General features: G+C 45.7%; 1 protein-coding gene across 3 annotated transcripts in view; it reads right to left on the bottom strand.

The window, feature by feature from the left end:
• Positions 1-573: 573 nt before the first annotated feature.
• PTPN14 (protein tyrosine phosphatase non-receptor type 14) overlaps positions 574-17535 on the bottom strand; it is a 228198-nt gene continuing 211236 nt past the window's right edge. For all 3 annotated transcript variants that reach the window (XM_003419865.4, XM_064276911.1, XM_064276912.1), the window contains 2 exons: positions 12666-12829; positions 574-7949 (listed from right to left, as the gene is read on the bottom strand). In XM_003419865.4, coding sequence (XP_003419913.1) covers positions 7821-7949; positions 12666-12829 — 293 coding nt within the window. In that variant the 3' untranslated portion in view covers positions 574-7820. The remainder of the gene's footprint in view (positions 7950-12665; positions 12830-17535) is intronic.

The following is a 17535-nucleotide window of genomic DNA, read 5'->3' as shown; positions in this document are numbered from 1 at the left end:
AGCTAGCTTCTGATTCAGTGATAAAAAAAAAACAAAAAACTAAACCTGTTGGCCTCGAGTCTATTCCAACCCATAGCAAGCTTTTAGGGTTGTGAATTGGCTCTTCTCAGGAGCTGTTACATTGCCCTGTTACTTCTCAAAGGGACATAAGAAAATGTCTGTCCTCATCATGAGGGGTTCCTTGTGTATGTGCTGTTGACTCTCTGAAAATCTGGGCCAGGGCAGCTGCCTTCAAACTTAGAGATGAGTTGAACTGTTATAAAGCTGAAAGACAGAAACAAGAATTTGGGGTCTTCTATATATAGCAGCCTGGTTAGCCCTGGTGGCTCAGTGGTTAAAGAGCCCAGCTGCTAACCAAAAGGTTGGCAGTTCAAATCTACCAGCTGCTCCTTGGAAACCCTATTGGGCAGCTCTACCCTGTCCTATAGGGTTGCTATGAGTTGGAGCGGATGCGACGGCCGTGGGTTTGGTTCTGTTGGGCAGCCTGGGTGGCTGCCTTTCTAAGTTGGCAGTGTGGGATCTGAGCAAATGATACTCTTGGGATGGATGAGAAGGCCTGTGGAGTTAATCAGGGTTATCACTGCATTTGTGAGAAAGACCCATTCCTAAGTACCCTTCACACCATTTGCCTAGTGATTGCCTCTGTGGGGTTAACCATGATGACTTTGCAGCTTTCAATCTAAGTCTTCAGTGTGATCAAGTTATGCAACAGTTAAAAAGTGGACAGAAATAAATGGACTTAAAAAAAAATGAGAAAGCAAATTTTCCCAGGCAATTTGCTGGTAACAATAATTCTGAAAGGGATAAAAATGCTTTTAACTAATGCAAACATACATAATACAGAAAAGAAGAAGATTCAGCTGTTTTCTCTGAAAAAAAAAAGGTTTATTGCATATGGAAATCAATAGATATCTTTTACAAAAAAAGGTTAGAATAAAGATCTCACATTTGGAAAGGCACATATGAAACATTATACAGTAATAACAAGGTAGTGAGAACATGAACAATATGCAACTAAGACTAGTATCTAAATAAGACTTTATAAAAACAGATAGGAAACAGTGCAAAAAATACTGTCAAAAAAGTCAGCTTTATACACCTAGTAACTGTATAAAACTGACAAGCACAAGCTTATTTACTGATATAAAACAGCACATAGAATAGCATGCATAATTTTATTTAAGGCTTTTAATATTATTAAATTGATAGGGAGTTTATACCAAACTAAATTGACATGGATATTGGTAAAAAAAATCAGTCCCCAACTCAGGGAATGTCCTACAAGCTTTTCTGTCCCTCTCTCCCCTTAAGCTGTCATTGGTGGGACAGGGACTGGGCTTCCATTTTGCGAGGGGCACCTATGGGGAGGAGAACGCGTTCTCAGGACCCCAAGTCCCAATGTGGAATGCATCTTTTATGGCAACGACACAGATGTGGTTAAATTTCCAGGTCAGCCCACAAAAGCCAACCGGATGTTGCCAATAGGACCTTGCAGAGTTCTGGAAGACAGCAGGCTTTTGTGGGCTGACCCAAGAACCTTAAGAACAAACTGGTTTCTAAGTAGGGAACTTGTCTGTACATCGAATTGAAAACTTACTAAATGTCAGCTGTCTTGAATTTTACCAAAATTCACAACATTTTATGAAACACAGATCAACAAAAGCATGAAAATACTGAAAATGCCCAACACAGTCCAGTAATAAACTAGATTAGCCTGCTTCTTGATGTAACAGAGGCTACACAAGGTTATACACTAAAAGTCACCTGCATATGGAAACCTTGTTTTCCATTTAAGAATCCTCAAGCAGGTTGGTCAACTCCTGAAGGAACAAAGGACACAGGCAGGATTGACATCATCTCTGATGAAGTGTAACCCAACTTCTGAAAGGATAAGGTCAACAGTCTTACAGATTCCAAAGAGTGGCAAGAAAAAGGAAAGTGCAAGAAAACTTCATAGTGTTAAAGTTGAAAGAAAAAAAAAAAGGCTCTAAATTAGAGCCTTCACCTTTACGCTGAACGTATTCATTAGCTAACTGCAACTGAGGGGTGTGGGGGGCCCCTGAGAAACACTGCGCCACCAGAAGCTCTGCTGTAAGGCTGCTAGGAAAGGAAGGCTACCAGTGGCCAGCAAGGGGAGACGGAGCTCTTGAGCAGCCACCTACGATGAGGTACACATCAAAACCCCTGACATCCAACAGGTCCACCTCGACAGCGAGGACGCAGCTTGAAATGGTGAGCAAGGAAGAGAACCCAAAGTAGCAAGTCTTTCCCGGGGTGCCACCGACAGTCTCGTCACTTTGGCACTGCACAAGGGGTGGTAGGGAGTAGTGTCCCAGAGGTGAGAAAATTCCAGCAATGAACATTCTGATAGCAGCCTCAAGGCTGGTCTGAACACCCTCCCTCTCTGGGAGAGCTTACACCACTTTTTGGAAGACTGATCTGCGTGGCTCAAGGAACTTCCTACAGAGACAGCAGTCCAGTTCAGGCTGCACGTCAGCCTGGCCTTCCTGCCTCACAGCTAAATGTTGCTGAGTTTATTTTTAAAATGGGAGGGCGGAACGAGGCTCTGAACAGGAGGAACTGAAGCTCACCCTCCCTTTACGGCACCAAACACAGTAAATCACCCGGGCGACTGATGCCAGATCCTTGATGGCAGGCCCACGGACATTTCAACAGGAAACATTTTAGTTCAGGATGAAGACCTGGCCTGGGAAAGGAGATGAGCTGTACTAAGCGGGAAAAGATAACAAGGGTAATCGGCAGGATAAAATGCTTACCGAGCTGAGTTTATAACTAAAACGCAAGAGCTGAGCACAGGCGAGGTGAGTCTCAACAGGAACCCCTGAGTAATGCTGACTTCTGGACAACACACTTGGGTTTGCAGGACTTGACTGGACACACCCTATTTCTCCCAAGCAGCTGCTGTTACGTTCAATACAGGCATCGGTAAGGTCTCTTGCCTCAGAATATCTTAGAAGCTAAACACATTTTGAGGTAAAGATGAAAACCACTGTTTCCTTGCTCATAGTTCAAAGGCAGTGTCCAATGTGATTAACAACTTGGAGCTTTATTTCTACCCTGTTTTTAGAGCTGACTAGTTTGTCACCTACAATCTCTAGACCATTGGAAAATCTGTAAGGTGTCCATGGAAAACCCAAATGTCTCCACTGGGAGGCACAGCTACATGATTCGTTCCCTTGCTCGTTAAAGGCAACTGCAGCCTGATGAACGTCTGCTAAAACCCAGTCAATAAAACACAGCTGCAGGAGGGTCTTCAGTAAAACGTGGGGAAGCTGTATTCCCACCAAGGACCATTTGAAGAGGCCAACAATGATTACTTGGTGCTTCTGGAAAGTACTTTATTCTATTTGCCCAACAAAGTTATTTCTGACACCGAGGAGGAATGGAGGATAGATTTAGCACCAATGTGGGTCTGACCCAGTCGCACCCCTAGTCGTAAGTTCCCTGGCACACGTCTTGGCGTGCCTCCCCTCCCCAGAGAGAAAATCAATGGCTCCACCTGCTTTCACCAGCAACCATGCTGTCTGCTGGTCGTGGCGCAGGGATCAGAAGGCACACTCTGCTTTTTGACTGACGACACCTTCAGGCGCGTGCATCACGTTCCGTAACCTCTGGGCCGAGTGCTTGTGGAACAGCTCAGACAGAGTACACCACAAGAAAGGATGGCAGCTGAAAATCCCACAGGCGTGTGTGCCTTATGGTCACCCCAGCCTGTCAGAATCAACAGTGTACAACCATCTCTTCAGAGAGCAACTTTCAAGCCCCAGGAGACGGTCCACTCGGCCAGCGAACCGACAGTCACGGCAAAGCGGCTGGTTCACAGAAGCTGACTGCCCCCTGCACCCCCTTCCCTGCTCACTAGCCCTTGCTGGAGACACAGCATGTGGGGTGTCAGGATCCACACCATATCCGGAGCAAGAAACAAACTGTACGTCATAGGTTGACCCACGTGAACACTCTGTAAATAAAATATGGTCAAATACTGGAAATTTCATATGGGGCAACCTCTGTTATGCTGGAAACAAGAAGAAAGGTGGTCAGCTGGGTAAAACATTGATCTACAGTCCTACTTGGGTTTATAACCAAACGCCAAAAGCTGGGAGCAGGCAGAATAAAGGTCCCTGAGTCCTGGGCAAGCTGGCAGCTAAGACTCACAGGACTTGCCCAGCGGGGTCCACAAAGACCTTCTCTCAAGCTGGTAGAGGAGGGAGGTCCCAAGGTAGCTTAGTGACTCTTAAGCAAGCCACAAAAATGACAGAAGCAAAGTTCTTCCCATGTAAGCTTCACAAAAGCTTGTTACACCAAATATCCCACGTGGAGATGCCTTCCCCTTCCCTGACCTCACTGTGCGCCTCCAGCTGAGAGAGAAGCCCATACTTCTGCAGTGTCTTACAAAGAAATGGACGTCTGACACACCTCACCAATGCAGCTCCCTCTCTTCCTATTCGAGGAAAGAGGCGTGTATAAACGCAGATGCTACCTGCAAATGCTACCAGAGCCTCTTTCTAAAAGGCGGTATCTCCTGAGAACCCAACGACACCAAATGAAGCTCAGCAGAACCTTGCCTAACCTCGCCAGCTGTCTCACCTCATCGTAAGGATGAAGACACCAAGCTCGGGTCCCATGATCCCAGGACTACCAGGAACAGGGACGAACAATTGGGTCAACATGAGGATATAAGAGACATAACAGCCCAACCAGGAAACTCCAAAACCAGGGGCTGAGAGTGTCTGCCGATTCTGGTCTGAGATGGGATCTTTTTTTTTTTCCTTTCATTTTTAATTTTCTCCCTCCCAGTCCAAACTGCAGCAATATAACCTGACAGCTCTAGCTTCAGACTTGATACCTCACCAGGAAATCATCCCAAAAGCCCTAACTAGGTAACTAATTTAATACACTTTGCTCCAAGGTTTATTCCTTGGCTTGCTTCCCAGATATAAAGCAACTCTGGGCAATTATTATGCAGATGCCACGGAAAGGACTTGAAATGGTTGATGCGAATTTAACAGGAGCTATGCTGGCATTTGCTGGAGATGTGAAAAAGGAATGCAAAACATGGTGAAGAACAAAAAACGTTTGTTTTTAAAAAGGAAATATTTAAACCTTAGGGGACTAACTTTGAACTGTTTTCCTTTGGGTTTAAAGATAAACTTTGGGTAGGAAATTTGATATCAAACCTACCTCTTCCCTGCATTTTGTGCACAATGGAGATTTGCACAGCACAAGGTAGGAAACGGACGGGTTTACAGGAACTCTTACGTGATGGCTTCAAAGAGACACCAGATCTACACGGTGCCCACAGGAGACACTTGAACAGTGCCCACGCTGGGTGTAAAAGATGAAACACTGATGTTTTTCATTATGCAATAAACCCATAACTGCAGACCAATTGTTAAAACATCCCTAATGACAAAGTGGAGCCCTAGTGGTGCAGAGGTTAAGAGCTTGGCTGCTAATCAAAAGGTCAGCAGTTGGAATCCACCAGCCTCTCCTTGGAAACCCTATGGGGCTGTTCTACTCTGTCTTATAGGGTCACTATGAGCTTGGTTTAGTTCAACAGCAGAGTACCCCAAGGAGAGAAAATCTTAAAGAAAGGAAACAATACCTCTTTGCCTGTTGATGATCCAAGTTCTGAGCTTCTCATAGTGACGGTGATAAACTGTTCCATTGAAAATACACGTAACACTAACGGTTTTCTTTCTAGAACATACACAAGAATTCCGAGATCTACGAAGCTCAATTGAAGTTATACTCCTTGACTGACTGTTCAGATTTTGGAGTAAAGGGAAGCCCTCCATCCCCAGGTACTCGGAATTTAAATTCAGTACAACCACCACCGCACCTAGCCAGAGGTTCGGCACTGATGATGAGATGGGCTGATCATTCACAGTCCCAAGTAGTTTCCAGATAATCTGCTTGCAATAGCTGTTTATGGTGACAGGAAGTCACAAAGCCATGCTCTTTCTTGTCGATTTGATGCCACTCTTTGTATTTTCAGCTCAGGAAAAAGGGCAGCTAATGGAGGAAGGCATAATGGAACAATCATAAGGGTCATGTCTAAGATTAAAGCCATAATTAAAAAATCTGTTCAAGAAAAACTAGACAGTAGAAAGGAAAACTCCCCAAAAACTCGGAAAGGGGAAATGTGTGGAGCATGTTTCCCTGTGTACTAAAAAACTAGCCTACGCAATTCAGAAGGATGGACGGTGGCCAATTATGTCGCAAGGAAAGGACAAACCAAACTGGGCTTCACGCTGCAGGTAGTGTTAACACCATGATGGACCAGAGGGGGGGTCACGCTACAGGTATGTTAACATCACGACAGACAGGAGCGGGGAGCCACTCTGTGGGTATGTTAACACCACGATGGACCAGAGAGGGAGTTACAAGGAGAGAAGGAAAGCAGCAAAGGACTTCAAACCTGACTCACAGGGGCCCTACAGGACAGAGTACAATGTTCCATAGGGTTTCTGTAATCTTTACAGAAGCAGACCACCACATCTTTTCCCTATGTAGCAGCTGGTGGGTTCGAACCACTGACTTTTCAGTTAGCGGCCAAGCACTTAACCACTGTACCACCTGGGCTCCTTCGAGGGAGACTGAGTTCCCCATCCTTCATGAAATGGGTCCAGATCTGGATTATGGAGGCGTGAACAGGATTTGTTCTACTCCTGCAGGCCAGAGCCTGGAGATGGTCCCAGAGAAGATCCCCGCCACAGTGGGGTTCACTGTGTGGGGCTCCTGGCCAGAGCCCCTGCCACCTAAGTGCCAAATAAGCCCCCATCAATCAGCCTCACCAACCGCTCCCTTTACAGCCTTCCCACTGACTCAGCACGTGACAGAAAACACAGCATGCACCCAGCACCCCGACCTCCAGGCACCTGGCCAGCACAAACATCTCATTTACATAAGAACAACTACCAAGGCTCTGCCTGACTCCTCTCTCTTCCCCTTCTGGTCCACTATCCCCTCTCAATCAGGCAAGAGGCCTAATTGAGCAGATGGCCTGGCCCAGGGCCTCGAGGCCCTGTTTCCTCTCGGAGGACACAGGGCACAGGGAGAGTGGCAAAGGCCCAGGGTGCGGTCCCCAGCACGCAAACGCAGGCTCCAGAGCCCAGGATAATGGGTGGTCAGGACAGATACGGCAAGAGCTGCCCATTCAGCCTGGAAGATGGCAAGTACTACAGCAAAAGGGAGCCTTCCCCTGGCTGTTCCCATCTCTAACTCAAGCTTGGACGGAGGAAAAAAAAGAGAGAGACTAACGAAGGAGAGGGCAGAAAGGAAGGACCGAGGAGGCCAACCGTCCATCAAGACTCATGAGCCAGAAAATAAAATCTAAGAGCAAAGTGTGTTTTTCTTCAGAAAAGGCTCTTGACCCTTTTCTTTGTATTTCAGGATGAATTCATTTTCTTGCCGTCTTTGGTTTGGACATGAGCAATTAAGCTGATGGATTTCAGGGCTGGTTACAAATCTGGCAGCAACTTCACTAGAGATGTGTTCCTTATGCCCCAGTCCCCACAATGACCCACCGGGCAATCGTCCCCGCTCACGTGTTACAATGCAGATCAGTCACCATGTGGTTCAAATGAAAAAGCATTACATTGTGAAAACTGCATTAAAATAAATCACAAATGTTATTCCGAAGGAGGAAAATAAATTATCTCATATAAAATAATACATGACGTCTGTCTGTGAAGAATCTTGGCTCCCGTCTTCGGAGAGCCCACGGCCTGCCTGCTGCCAGCCATCCGCATCCGGAGCAGATGTTGTCGGAGGTGCCTCCCCGTCGGCGAGAGGGATCAGATGAGTCTGGAGTTCTGCAGGAACTGGATGAGGACCTGGTAGACAAACTTGTACTGAGCGATGGTCTGGACCATGAACACCCTCTGCTCCCGGAGCAGCCTCAGCATCATGGGTACTTCCACCTTCTGCAAGAAAGAGACAAAGCACACGATCCTGAGATGGGGACCGCCCTCGGGCGGTTCCTCCTGTCCTGGTCCAGGTACAAGACAAAGCAGAGGACTTGGCTTCTGATCAGTAGGCTTGACCAATCAAAGGGTCCATTTCCAGCAACTGGAGCTTCTGCTGGTAACAAGCAGGCCTTTGCCTAAATTACACTTCAAATGCTACCAGTCTCATAATATACAACCCAGAGCTGTCCGGTAGTGAAACGACTAACATAATGTTTGGTACGCATCACTCTGGTGAGCACTGACACTACAAGGATAAAAGAATAAGGCTGATGGAAGAACACAAATTGTTTTATTCCACTTACGTGAAATACCTAGAATAGGCAAATGCAGAGACAAAAGTTTATTCGTGGTTACCAAGGCTGCGGGAGGAGGGAGTGAGAAGTCATGGCTTAAGGGGCACTTCAGCTTCTTCTGTTTGCAGCGATGAAACATTTTGGGAAATAGATCGTGGTGACAGTTAAACAATGTGATGAATGTAGTTAATGCCACTGAATTTTATACTTGAAAAATGGTTAAACTGGCAAATTTTCTGTTATGTACATTTTGTCATTGTTGTGTGTCGCTTAGTCCATTCCTCTCCTGTACCTGCCACAGGCTCTGGACACACAGGCAAGGTCAGAACAAGGTCAGAAGGAGCTGAGAACACAGGATCTGGGTCAGGCTTCTTGAGCTGAATCCCAGCTCTGCCACTTCCTAGCTGTGGGACAGAGAACATTGCTTCAGCACCTGTGCCTCAGTTGCTATTCTGTAAAACAAGGGTATTAACAGGACTGATCTCATGGGGTTACTATGGAGGCTACTTGGGGTAACACCTGTAAGGCTCTTGGAATGGTGCTGGCACACGGTGAGCGCTAAATACAGGTTAGCTTCTGTTATTGCAGTATTCTAGCTCTCGTCATCACCACCACCACCGTCATCACCGTCATCACCGTCGCCACCGTCGCCGCCACCACCATCACCATTTCCACCATCACCACCACCACTGTCATCACCACCACCGTCACCACCACCACCATCACCATTTCCACCATCACCACCGTCACCACCACCACCATCACCATTTCCACCATCACCACCACCACTGTCATCACCACCACCGTCACCACCACCACCATCACCATTTCCACCATCACCACCGTCACCACCACCACCATCACCATTTCCACCATCACCACCGTCACCACCACCAGCGTCACCACCACCCCATCACAAGAGCCTGTAAGACAGCCACAAACAGAGCAGATTATCTGATATGGGGCAGTCTGGGGACAAGGCCAGAAAGCCTCCCCCGTTTCTCAACGAACGGGTCCCCGATGCTGAAAGATGCGCCGCCATCAGGTTCTGCTGCCAAGTGACCCCAATCGTGAGGCAGGTGACGTTTGCCCCAGACTTGCTTAGAGGCATTTCCTCCTTCCCACTCTGTGAAGAAGAGGTAACTTATCCAGAAAAGCAGCAAGATGAAGACACCTGTGATTTGGCTAGTGAGAGTCTGACCTTTTATAATGAGCTGATCTGGGCTGTGAGCTAAATCCTGGGGGCCAAGAGAAAGCACTGTTAACCAAAAACTACTGCTTTCTGAAAAACAAGTGCAGGTATTGCTACTACTGCCAACACACAGCGCACAAGGCAGCAGGCCAGCAGGGGCTTACTCACGCAGCCCGGGAGAGTCGTCCTTCCATCCCACCCCACAGCTACCTGACCTCTGCTTCAGTGTCTCTGATTCACTGCTTGTGTTCAACTCTTCTGCGTGAAGAATGAAACTCAAGAGAACAAAGTCCAGAAAAATAAAGAAAAGCCATTTCACTGGCAATACAGAAACTGTGATGAGTTACAGACTGAAATACGAAGGATGCAAAATCCAGAAGTCAAGGGAACATCTGCCTGCACGGGAGAAGAACAGGGCACGTGATTTCACACTTATTTGTCAAATCTTTGTTTACAAAAAAAAAACTAAACTAAAAATGTATTCTTCTCCTGAAATAAGGGCTTAAATCTTACTAGCCAGGCCTGAAACAACATCAGAACAAAGTAGAGATTTTTTTCCGCCTGCAGATAAGGCAGGCAATGTTTGTGTTAAGGGAAGGGAAGTGAAAAACATGAGTCATCTCGCTATCTTTGAATATTGATGGGACCAGAAGTTCTCTCCAGACTGACCAAGCTCCAGCAAAGAATGCTCTGGCATGGAACTCTGCACTGAGGAAATCCACTACGTTTGGACGCCATGGAGAATGTAGTCACCCTGAGCCCACGCCAAGCCCAAAGGAGACCCTACTGGCAGATCCCTCCCCCAGCACCTTGCCGGCTCTGACATGTGCTGTTGTGTCCCACTGGGCCAGTAACATCTGGTGGTGATCAATGAGCCCTCACATCATAGCATCATCGAGGCTCAGCCTCTGAGGGGTCTCCAAAGAGCTCAGAACAGAACCACCTTTCATGTCGAGAGAAGACAGACTGAATAGCTTCTCAAGTTAAGAGGGGGAAAAGGGGAGTAGAGGAAGAGATTGCAGGGATCAGAGAAAAGATGGGGGACTTGGGGATGGGGGCACGAAGAGCTGTTTCAGGCGGGAGGTGATGATGAGGGCCTTCTTGCTCCCCTGGAATCCACCGGTGCCCATGTGAACCCAGACACACTGACGCTGCACGTACTGACTGCACTTCAACCCCTAGCAATGGGTGGGTCTGGGCCTTGGTGGTACAAAAGACTTTCTGGCAACCCCTGGGTGGTGCAAACAGTTAAGCGCTCAGCTACTAACCAAAAGGTTGGTGGTTCGAGTCCACCCAGAGGCACCTCAGAAGCAAGGCTTGGTGAAGTACTTCTGAAAGTTCACAGCCATTGAAGGCCCTTGTGGAGCACAGCTCCAGTCTGACACACACGGGGTCAGCGTGAGTCAGCGATGATGTGGTTGGATGGTTTGGGGAGCGACTTGTCAGCAGTAACAGGGTACAGGGAAGCGAGCATCAACAGACATCCTGTGTCAGACAAAATGGTGAAAACTCCTGGAAGACGATGACATTTCCGTATCTATGCAGTCTCAGCTGCTGCCACGGTGGGTCTTTCACTCATCAAGAGGACTTTTTTTTAAACATTAGACCACAGTTAGCATAATCCCTCTTCTACTTTTCAGCAGTGCACACATTCAGATGGACAAACTGGAAGTTTCCCAAATTAACTTCTTAAAGGCAGGGTGTTTAAAGTCCTTTGAATGTGCTGAAACTCAGTATTTATTGTTTTCCAGGAAGTTTCAGCGTAACAGACATTGTGGCGCCATATATAATCTGATTTTCCAACTACTGAGTAAACGCATATACGCGATATGAAGTGTATCTATGGAGCGTGCATTGTAGTGCTCCTTCATCTAAAATGTACCAGACCCCTACAAGAATTTCCTTCTATTGGCCCAACTGTATAATGTGAAAACTGAATAGGAACTAAACGACACCTGGCACCAAGAGGCAGAATGGAGATGGAGAACCCTGGAAGGAGGCAGACAGTGCTCCTCACCCTGATGCCGCTGCCCAGGAGTCCCACGGCACCAGTCATGTCACTCCATTATTTGGGGGCCTCAGTTTCCTCATCTGTAAAACAGGAGTTGTGACACATGCCTGGCTCCACTGCATGGCTGCTATGAGGAAGAGCTTAAAAAAAAGTCAGCCAGAGTGCTTAAAAACAGTAGGAGTACCCAGTTACCACTGAGTCAGCTCCGGCTCAGGGTGAACCTATGCGAGTCGCAGTAGAGCTGTGCCCCACAGGGTTTTCAATGACTGATTTTTCAGGAGTAGATATACAGGCATTTCTCTTGAGGTGCCTCTAGGTGGACTTGAACCTCCAACCTTTCGGTTAGCAGCCAAGCGCTTAACTGCACCACCCAGGGACGCCTAAACCAGTACAGTGCCAGGTAAACAGAAGGCAGCAGAGCTGTTCTCGGCCTTGGATTGCTGTTTGTCTTACCTACATCACCTACACTGAACTGAAAGCCCATAAGTGTAACTCCTGGTCCCAGAGCAGCAAAGGAACGCCATGGATCTTGTGGGCACAGCTCACCAGGACACCAATTCCACAGGGAGAAAAGCTGCGTGCTCAGTGTGGTCCGCTGCACCACACAACTGCCAGGTCTGCCTGCTCAGGTGATCTACCTGGTCCTCTGCACCACACAACTGCCAGGTCTACATGCTCAGGTGATCTACCTGGTCCACTATGCCACACAACTGCCAGGTCTAGACTAGAACAAATAACCTCTTTTAAGTAAAAACCTCACTCTGAAGAACAAAAAACATTTTCAAAGTCTGTACATTTTTTACATCAGATTTAGGCCAAAACACAACCTAGAAATGCATCTAAACTACATGCAACCAAATAACCCGCCATGGAAAATGGCCGACGATAAATCCAGATGGTCTGCAGACTTCTGAAACCAGCCACTAGGACTGGATTCTCCCAATGCTTCCTACCTCACACTCTCATTCTGTGAATCTGGGCACCTACACAGAGCAGCCAGAGGCAAAAGAAATGAAAGGCTGTACGTGCCAGATGAGGAAGCCTGGGTCCAGAGAACTCTCATCAGGAGGGAGGAAATGAGCCACTGGAAGAGCAACGGCACAGGCAATGGCTCGGCCATTGTGTCACCCTGTCCCCATGGTGGGATGTCCAGAGAGAAACCCAGAACAGCTTACTTCATTATGCTCCAGGCAGTAGACCATCAGTTCCGAGAGGATGACCACGCCCGTCCTGCCCACGCCAGCGCTGCAGTGGACAACGATGGGGGGGAGCCTGTTCTTGGCACCTTCCAACATGCTGTTGGTATGGCGACGGACCGACTGGATCTCTTCCAAGTAGGCTGCAAGACACGATGCAAATCTCGTCACCAAAGTCCTCCACGGCTTTGCATAAAAGTGAGGGGGAAAAAAACTGATGCTGAGTCTTTTTTTTTTTTTTTTAAGCGACAATAATTTACAGTTCTTACAAGACACTAATTATTTGGCTGGTGCCCACTGTCTAATTCTGGATCCAGTAAAGGACCAGCTGGGAGGCAGTCAGTTCATGGGAGAATTTGTTCTTTAAATTAAATAGTTCTTTTTTAAAAATTAAATTCTGTTTTCCCCTCTGCAAATCCCAAAGTCCCCCAAGCAGATGATTCTAGACATTACTTACAGCAATTTCTACTATTAACAGGCTGGGATCAGAGCAGCACCAAGTCCCCTTGAAACGCCCGCCTGTCAGAGCTAATTTCTGGAGGGAAGAGCACATCCATCTGCCCTTTCCTCTCTGCCCCGAATCAGTGAATGTCACCTGAGGCTGGACTATATGTCCAGGCTTTAAAGGAGACTCTGGAGGGCTTGCTTTCCTGCATGGACTCCCCGTGGCTCCAGCAGGGCTGTACAGTGAGCAGCTCAGAATAAGCCCCCATCTAAAGACAAGAGTGTGGGTGCAGGGCGTCATGCCATGCCCCCACCCCCCAACATCTGCCTGGCTCAGCTGGGCTGCGTGGGGGTCTGCTTAGTACTCCAACTGGGCACAAAAGAAAGATTACAGCGATAGAAGCATTAATGACTAGCATATCATGACCATGAAAAAAGGGAAGCGTATGTCCGTGTAACCCACAGACTGTCTGCACACCGGAGAAAGTCAATTATTCGTTTAGATTTTGTAGTAGCTCAGGTAGCTCAGGTGAGGAACCAGCTTGAAGCATCCTGATATTTGCAAGCCTCATCTCAGGACAAAAGCTTAAAAGCTGCACGGAAATGCTCACATTGTTGAAGAGAAAAGAGTGTTTAGAGCCATTCTTTTATTTTAAAACCATTTGTTTACATCAATTAATAAGAACCCATATCTTCCATTATACTGTTATCTAATTAAAAGTAATCAGAAGTAATTTACCAAAATAAATTAACAATAACACAAAATGAGATCCAGCACGACAAATCAAGAGGGAAGATAAATGATCTGAGATGAACAGAGAGCCTATTGGGCACCAACAGGAGTGAAATGCTTCTGTGCACAGAATTCTTTTCACGATTTTTCTCGGGGGAAAAGGTATCAGGGGAGGAAGTATTCTTTGTTAGACAAAGTGGCAATGTTCACACTGCACTAAATCTAAGAAAAATAAAAAAGCCACTGGGTCACACAGTGGATGCCACTTCGAGATGGGGCTTCATCAAAGGCCGATAAAGTGGATTCCCACGGACGCTTCCTCTGCCAAGAGTGTTAATAAAGTTTCTTAAGTGGCAGTTTAATGAGACTTCTGGAGGGTGGAAAACAATTTAACCTCGGTATTCTGCACTCAGCTAATACACACACGAGCAAAAATCTCTTTACATTTTTAAAAGCTTAGCCTGGGGACCAGAGTCTCAGGGGACATCTAGGTCAATTGACATAATTTATAAAGAAAACGTTCTACATCCCACTTTGGTGAGTAGTGCCTGGGGTCTTAAAAGCTTGCGAGCAGCCATCTAAGACATATCTGTTGGTCCCATCCCACTTGGAGCAAAGGAGAATGAAAAAAATCAAAGACACAAAAAAATACTAGCCCAGAGGACTAAAGGACCAAATGAACCAGAGACTCCATCAGACTGAGGCCTGAAGAACTAGATGGTACTCGGCTACCACCAATGAAAGCCCTAACGGGGAACATGACAGAGAGTCCTGGACAGAGCAGGAGAAAAATTAAGACAGAACTCAAATTCACATAAAAAGACCACATTTAATGGTGTGACTGAGACTGGAGGAACCCCCAAAACTATGATCCCCAGATGCACCGTTAACCCAGAACTGAAACTATTCCTGAAGCCCATTCCTCAGACAAAGATTAGGCAGGACTATAAAACAAACAAACAAAAAATACACGAGGAATGTGCTTCTTAATTCAATCAGGTATAAGAGACCAAATGGGCAGTTCCTGTCCAAAAGCAGGATGAGAAGGCATGAAGGGACAGGAATGGGTCGAACAGACACAGGGAAGCCAGGATGGAAAGGGGAAAAAAAGAAAAAGAAGAAGAAGAAGAAAAAAAAAGTTATCTGACATTTGAAAGGAGATGACTGTTAATAAATTCAAGAGCTAATCTGATACTCTGACAGCGTGAGCCATGGAAAATCCAGGATTATTAAAGAAAAAATTTTTTTTGCTGTAAACAATATGATTCAGTTGAAAGCCAGCACAAAAGAGAGCTATGGGCTGTATACAAATACACACATACACACGTAATGTAGCAAGACTTAAAGAGAATGTTTCTTAATCAAATAAATATATTATCGTTTCTTTTCTTAAAAAAAATTTTTTTTTTTTTTTTTAGCTTAGAAGAAACAGACAGCCAACATCTCTGAGGTCCTGCACAGCACACTTATACTGAGCTTTTGGAAGACATAAATTAACAAATTCACATTCTTTAAAAATATTCTCCATATTTTTCATCACTAGGAGCTCTAAAACCTGGCATAAACAGAAATATAAAACATTACTAACAATGCACAAACACCAGAAGAGAAACTAGGTAACTGGGAGCTCCTAAAATCAAACACTTATGCTCATCAAAAGACTTCATCAAAAGAGTAAAAAGACAACCTTTTTTTTGGGAAAAAATTTTTGACTAAGACATACCTGATCAGGGTCTAATCTCTAAAATCTGCAAGGACTGTAAAACCTCAACAACAAAAAGACAAATAACTCAACTAAAAAATAGGCAAAGGGTATGAACAGACATTTCACCAAAAAAAAAAAAAGACATTTAGGCAGCTAACAGATACATGAAGAAATGCTCACAATCATCAGCCATTAGAGAAATGCAAATCAAAACTATAATGAGATACCATCTCACCTAAACAAAAAAAAAAGGCTGGCATTAATCCAAAGAACACAAAATAATAAATGCCAGAGAGGCTGTGGAGAGACTGGAACACTCATACACTGCTGGTAGGAAATAAAATGGTACAGCCACTTTGGAAACCAATTTGGCACTTCCTTAAAAAGCTAGAAAAAAAGTACCATTCGACCCAGCAATCCCATTCCTTGGAATATGTCCTAGAGAAATAAGAGTCCTCACACGAACAGATATGTGCACACCCATGTTCACTGTAACACTGTTTACAATAGCTAAAAGATGGAAACAACCTAGGTGCCCATCAATGGACAAATGGATAAACAAATTATGGTATATTCACTCAATGGAATGCTAAACCAAAAAAACCCAGTGCCGTTGAGTCGATTCCGACTCATAGCTACCCTACAGGACAGAGTAGAACTGCCCCCATAGAGTTTCCAAGGAGAGCCTGGCAGATTCTAACTGCCGACCCTTTGGTTTGCAGCTGTAGCACTTAACCACTACACCACCAGGGTTTCCAATGGAATACTATGAACAATAAAGAACGACGATGAATCCGAGAAACATCTCGTAACATGGAGGAATCTGGAAGGCACTATGCTGAGTGAAATTAATCTGTCGCAAAAGGACAAATATTGTATGAGACCACTATTATAAGAACTCAAGAAAAGGTTTAAACACAGAAGAACACACTCTTTGATGGTTACGAGGGTGGTGGGGGAGGGGGGAGAGGAGTATTCACTAACTAGCTAGTAGACAAGAATTATCTTAGGTAAAGGGAAGGACAGCACACAATACAGGGGAAGTCGGCACAACTGGACTAAACCAAAAGCTGAGAAGCTTCTTGAATACAAACAAACACTTTGAGGGACAGAGTAACAGGGATGGGGGTCTTGGGACACCTAGATCAATTGGTATAGCAAAGTTCATTACGAAAATGTTCTGCATCCCACTTCGGTGAGTGGCGTCTGGGGTCTTAAAAGCTAGCGAGTGGTGATCTAAGATGCATCAATTGGTCCAAACCCACCTGGAATGAAGGAGAACGAAGAACACCAAAGACACAAGGAAAATATTAGCCCAAGAGACAGAAAGAGCCATAGAAACTAGAGACTCCATTGGCCTGAGACCAGAAGAACTAGATGGTGCTCAGCTATCACCAATGACCACCCGGATAGGGAACACAACAGAGAGTCCCTGATGGAGCAGGAGAAAAGTGGAGTGCAGAACTCAAATTCTAGTAAAAGGACCAGACTTATTGGTCTGACTGAGACTGGAGTGACCCTGGAAGATATGGCCCCCAGACTCTCTGTTAGCCCAAAACTAAAACCATTCCCAAAGCTAACTCCTCAAAGATTAGGTTGGAGTATAAGACATAAAATGATACTCATGAAGAGTGTGTTTCTTAGCTCAAGGAGATACATGAGACTAGATGGGCACCTCCTGTCCAGAGGTGAGATGAGACCACACAAAGGGACAGGAGCTGGTTGAATGGACACGGGAAATCTGGGGTGGAAAGGAGGAGTGTGCTGTCGTATCACAGGGAAAGCAACTAGGGTCACATAACATTTTTGCATGAGAAACTAACCTGAACTGTAAACTTTCACTTAAAGCACAATAAATAAAAAAACATTCGCCATATTTTTCAGTAATTTAGAATCAACTAGTTGGCAACGAGTTCTAATGGCTTTTAGCCAGATGATCTGCTCCCAAAAACCAGTCACTGAAAATC

This window comes from Loxodonta africana, chromosome 25, assembly GCF_030014295.1.
Source record: "Loxodonta africana isolate mLoxAfr1 chromosome 25, mLoxAfr1.hap2, whole genome shotgun sequence".
In the NCBI taxonomy this organism is placed as follows: domain Eukaryota; kingdom Metazoa; phylum Chordata; class Mammalia; order Proboscidea; family Elephantidae; genus Loxodonta; species Loxodonta africana.
The sequence above is the reverse complement of the archived record's forward strand: the minus strand, read 5'-3'. Positions and strand labels throughout refer to the sequence as shown.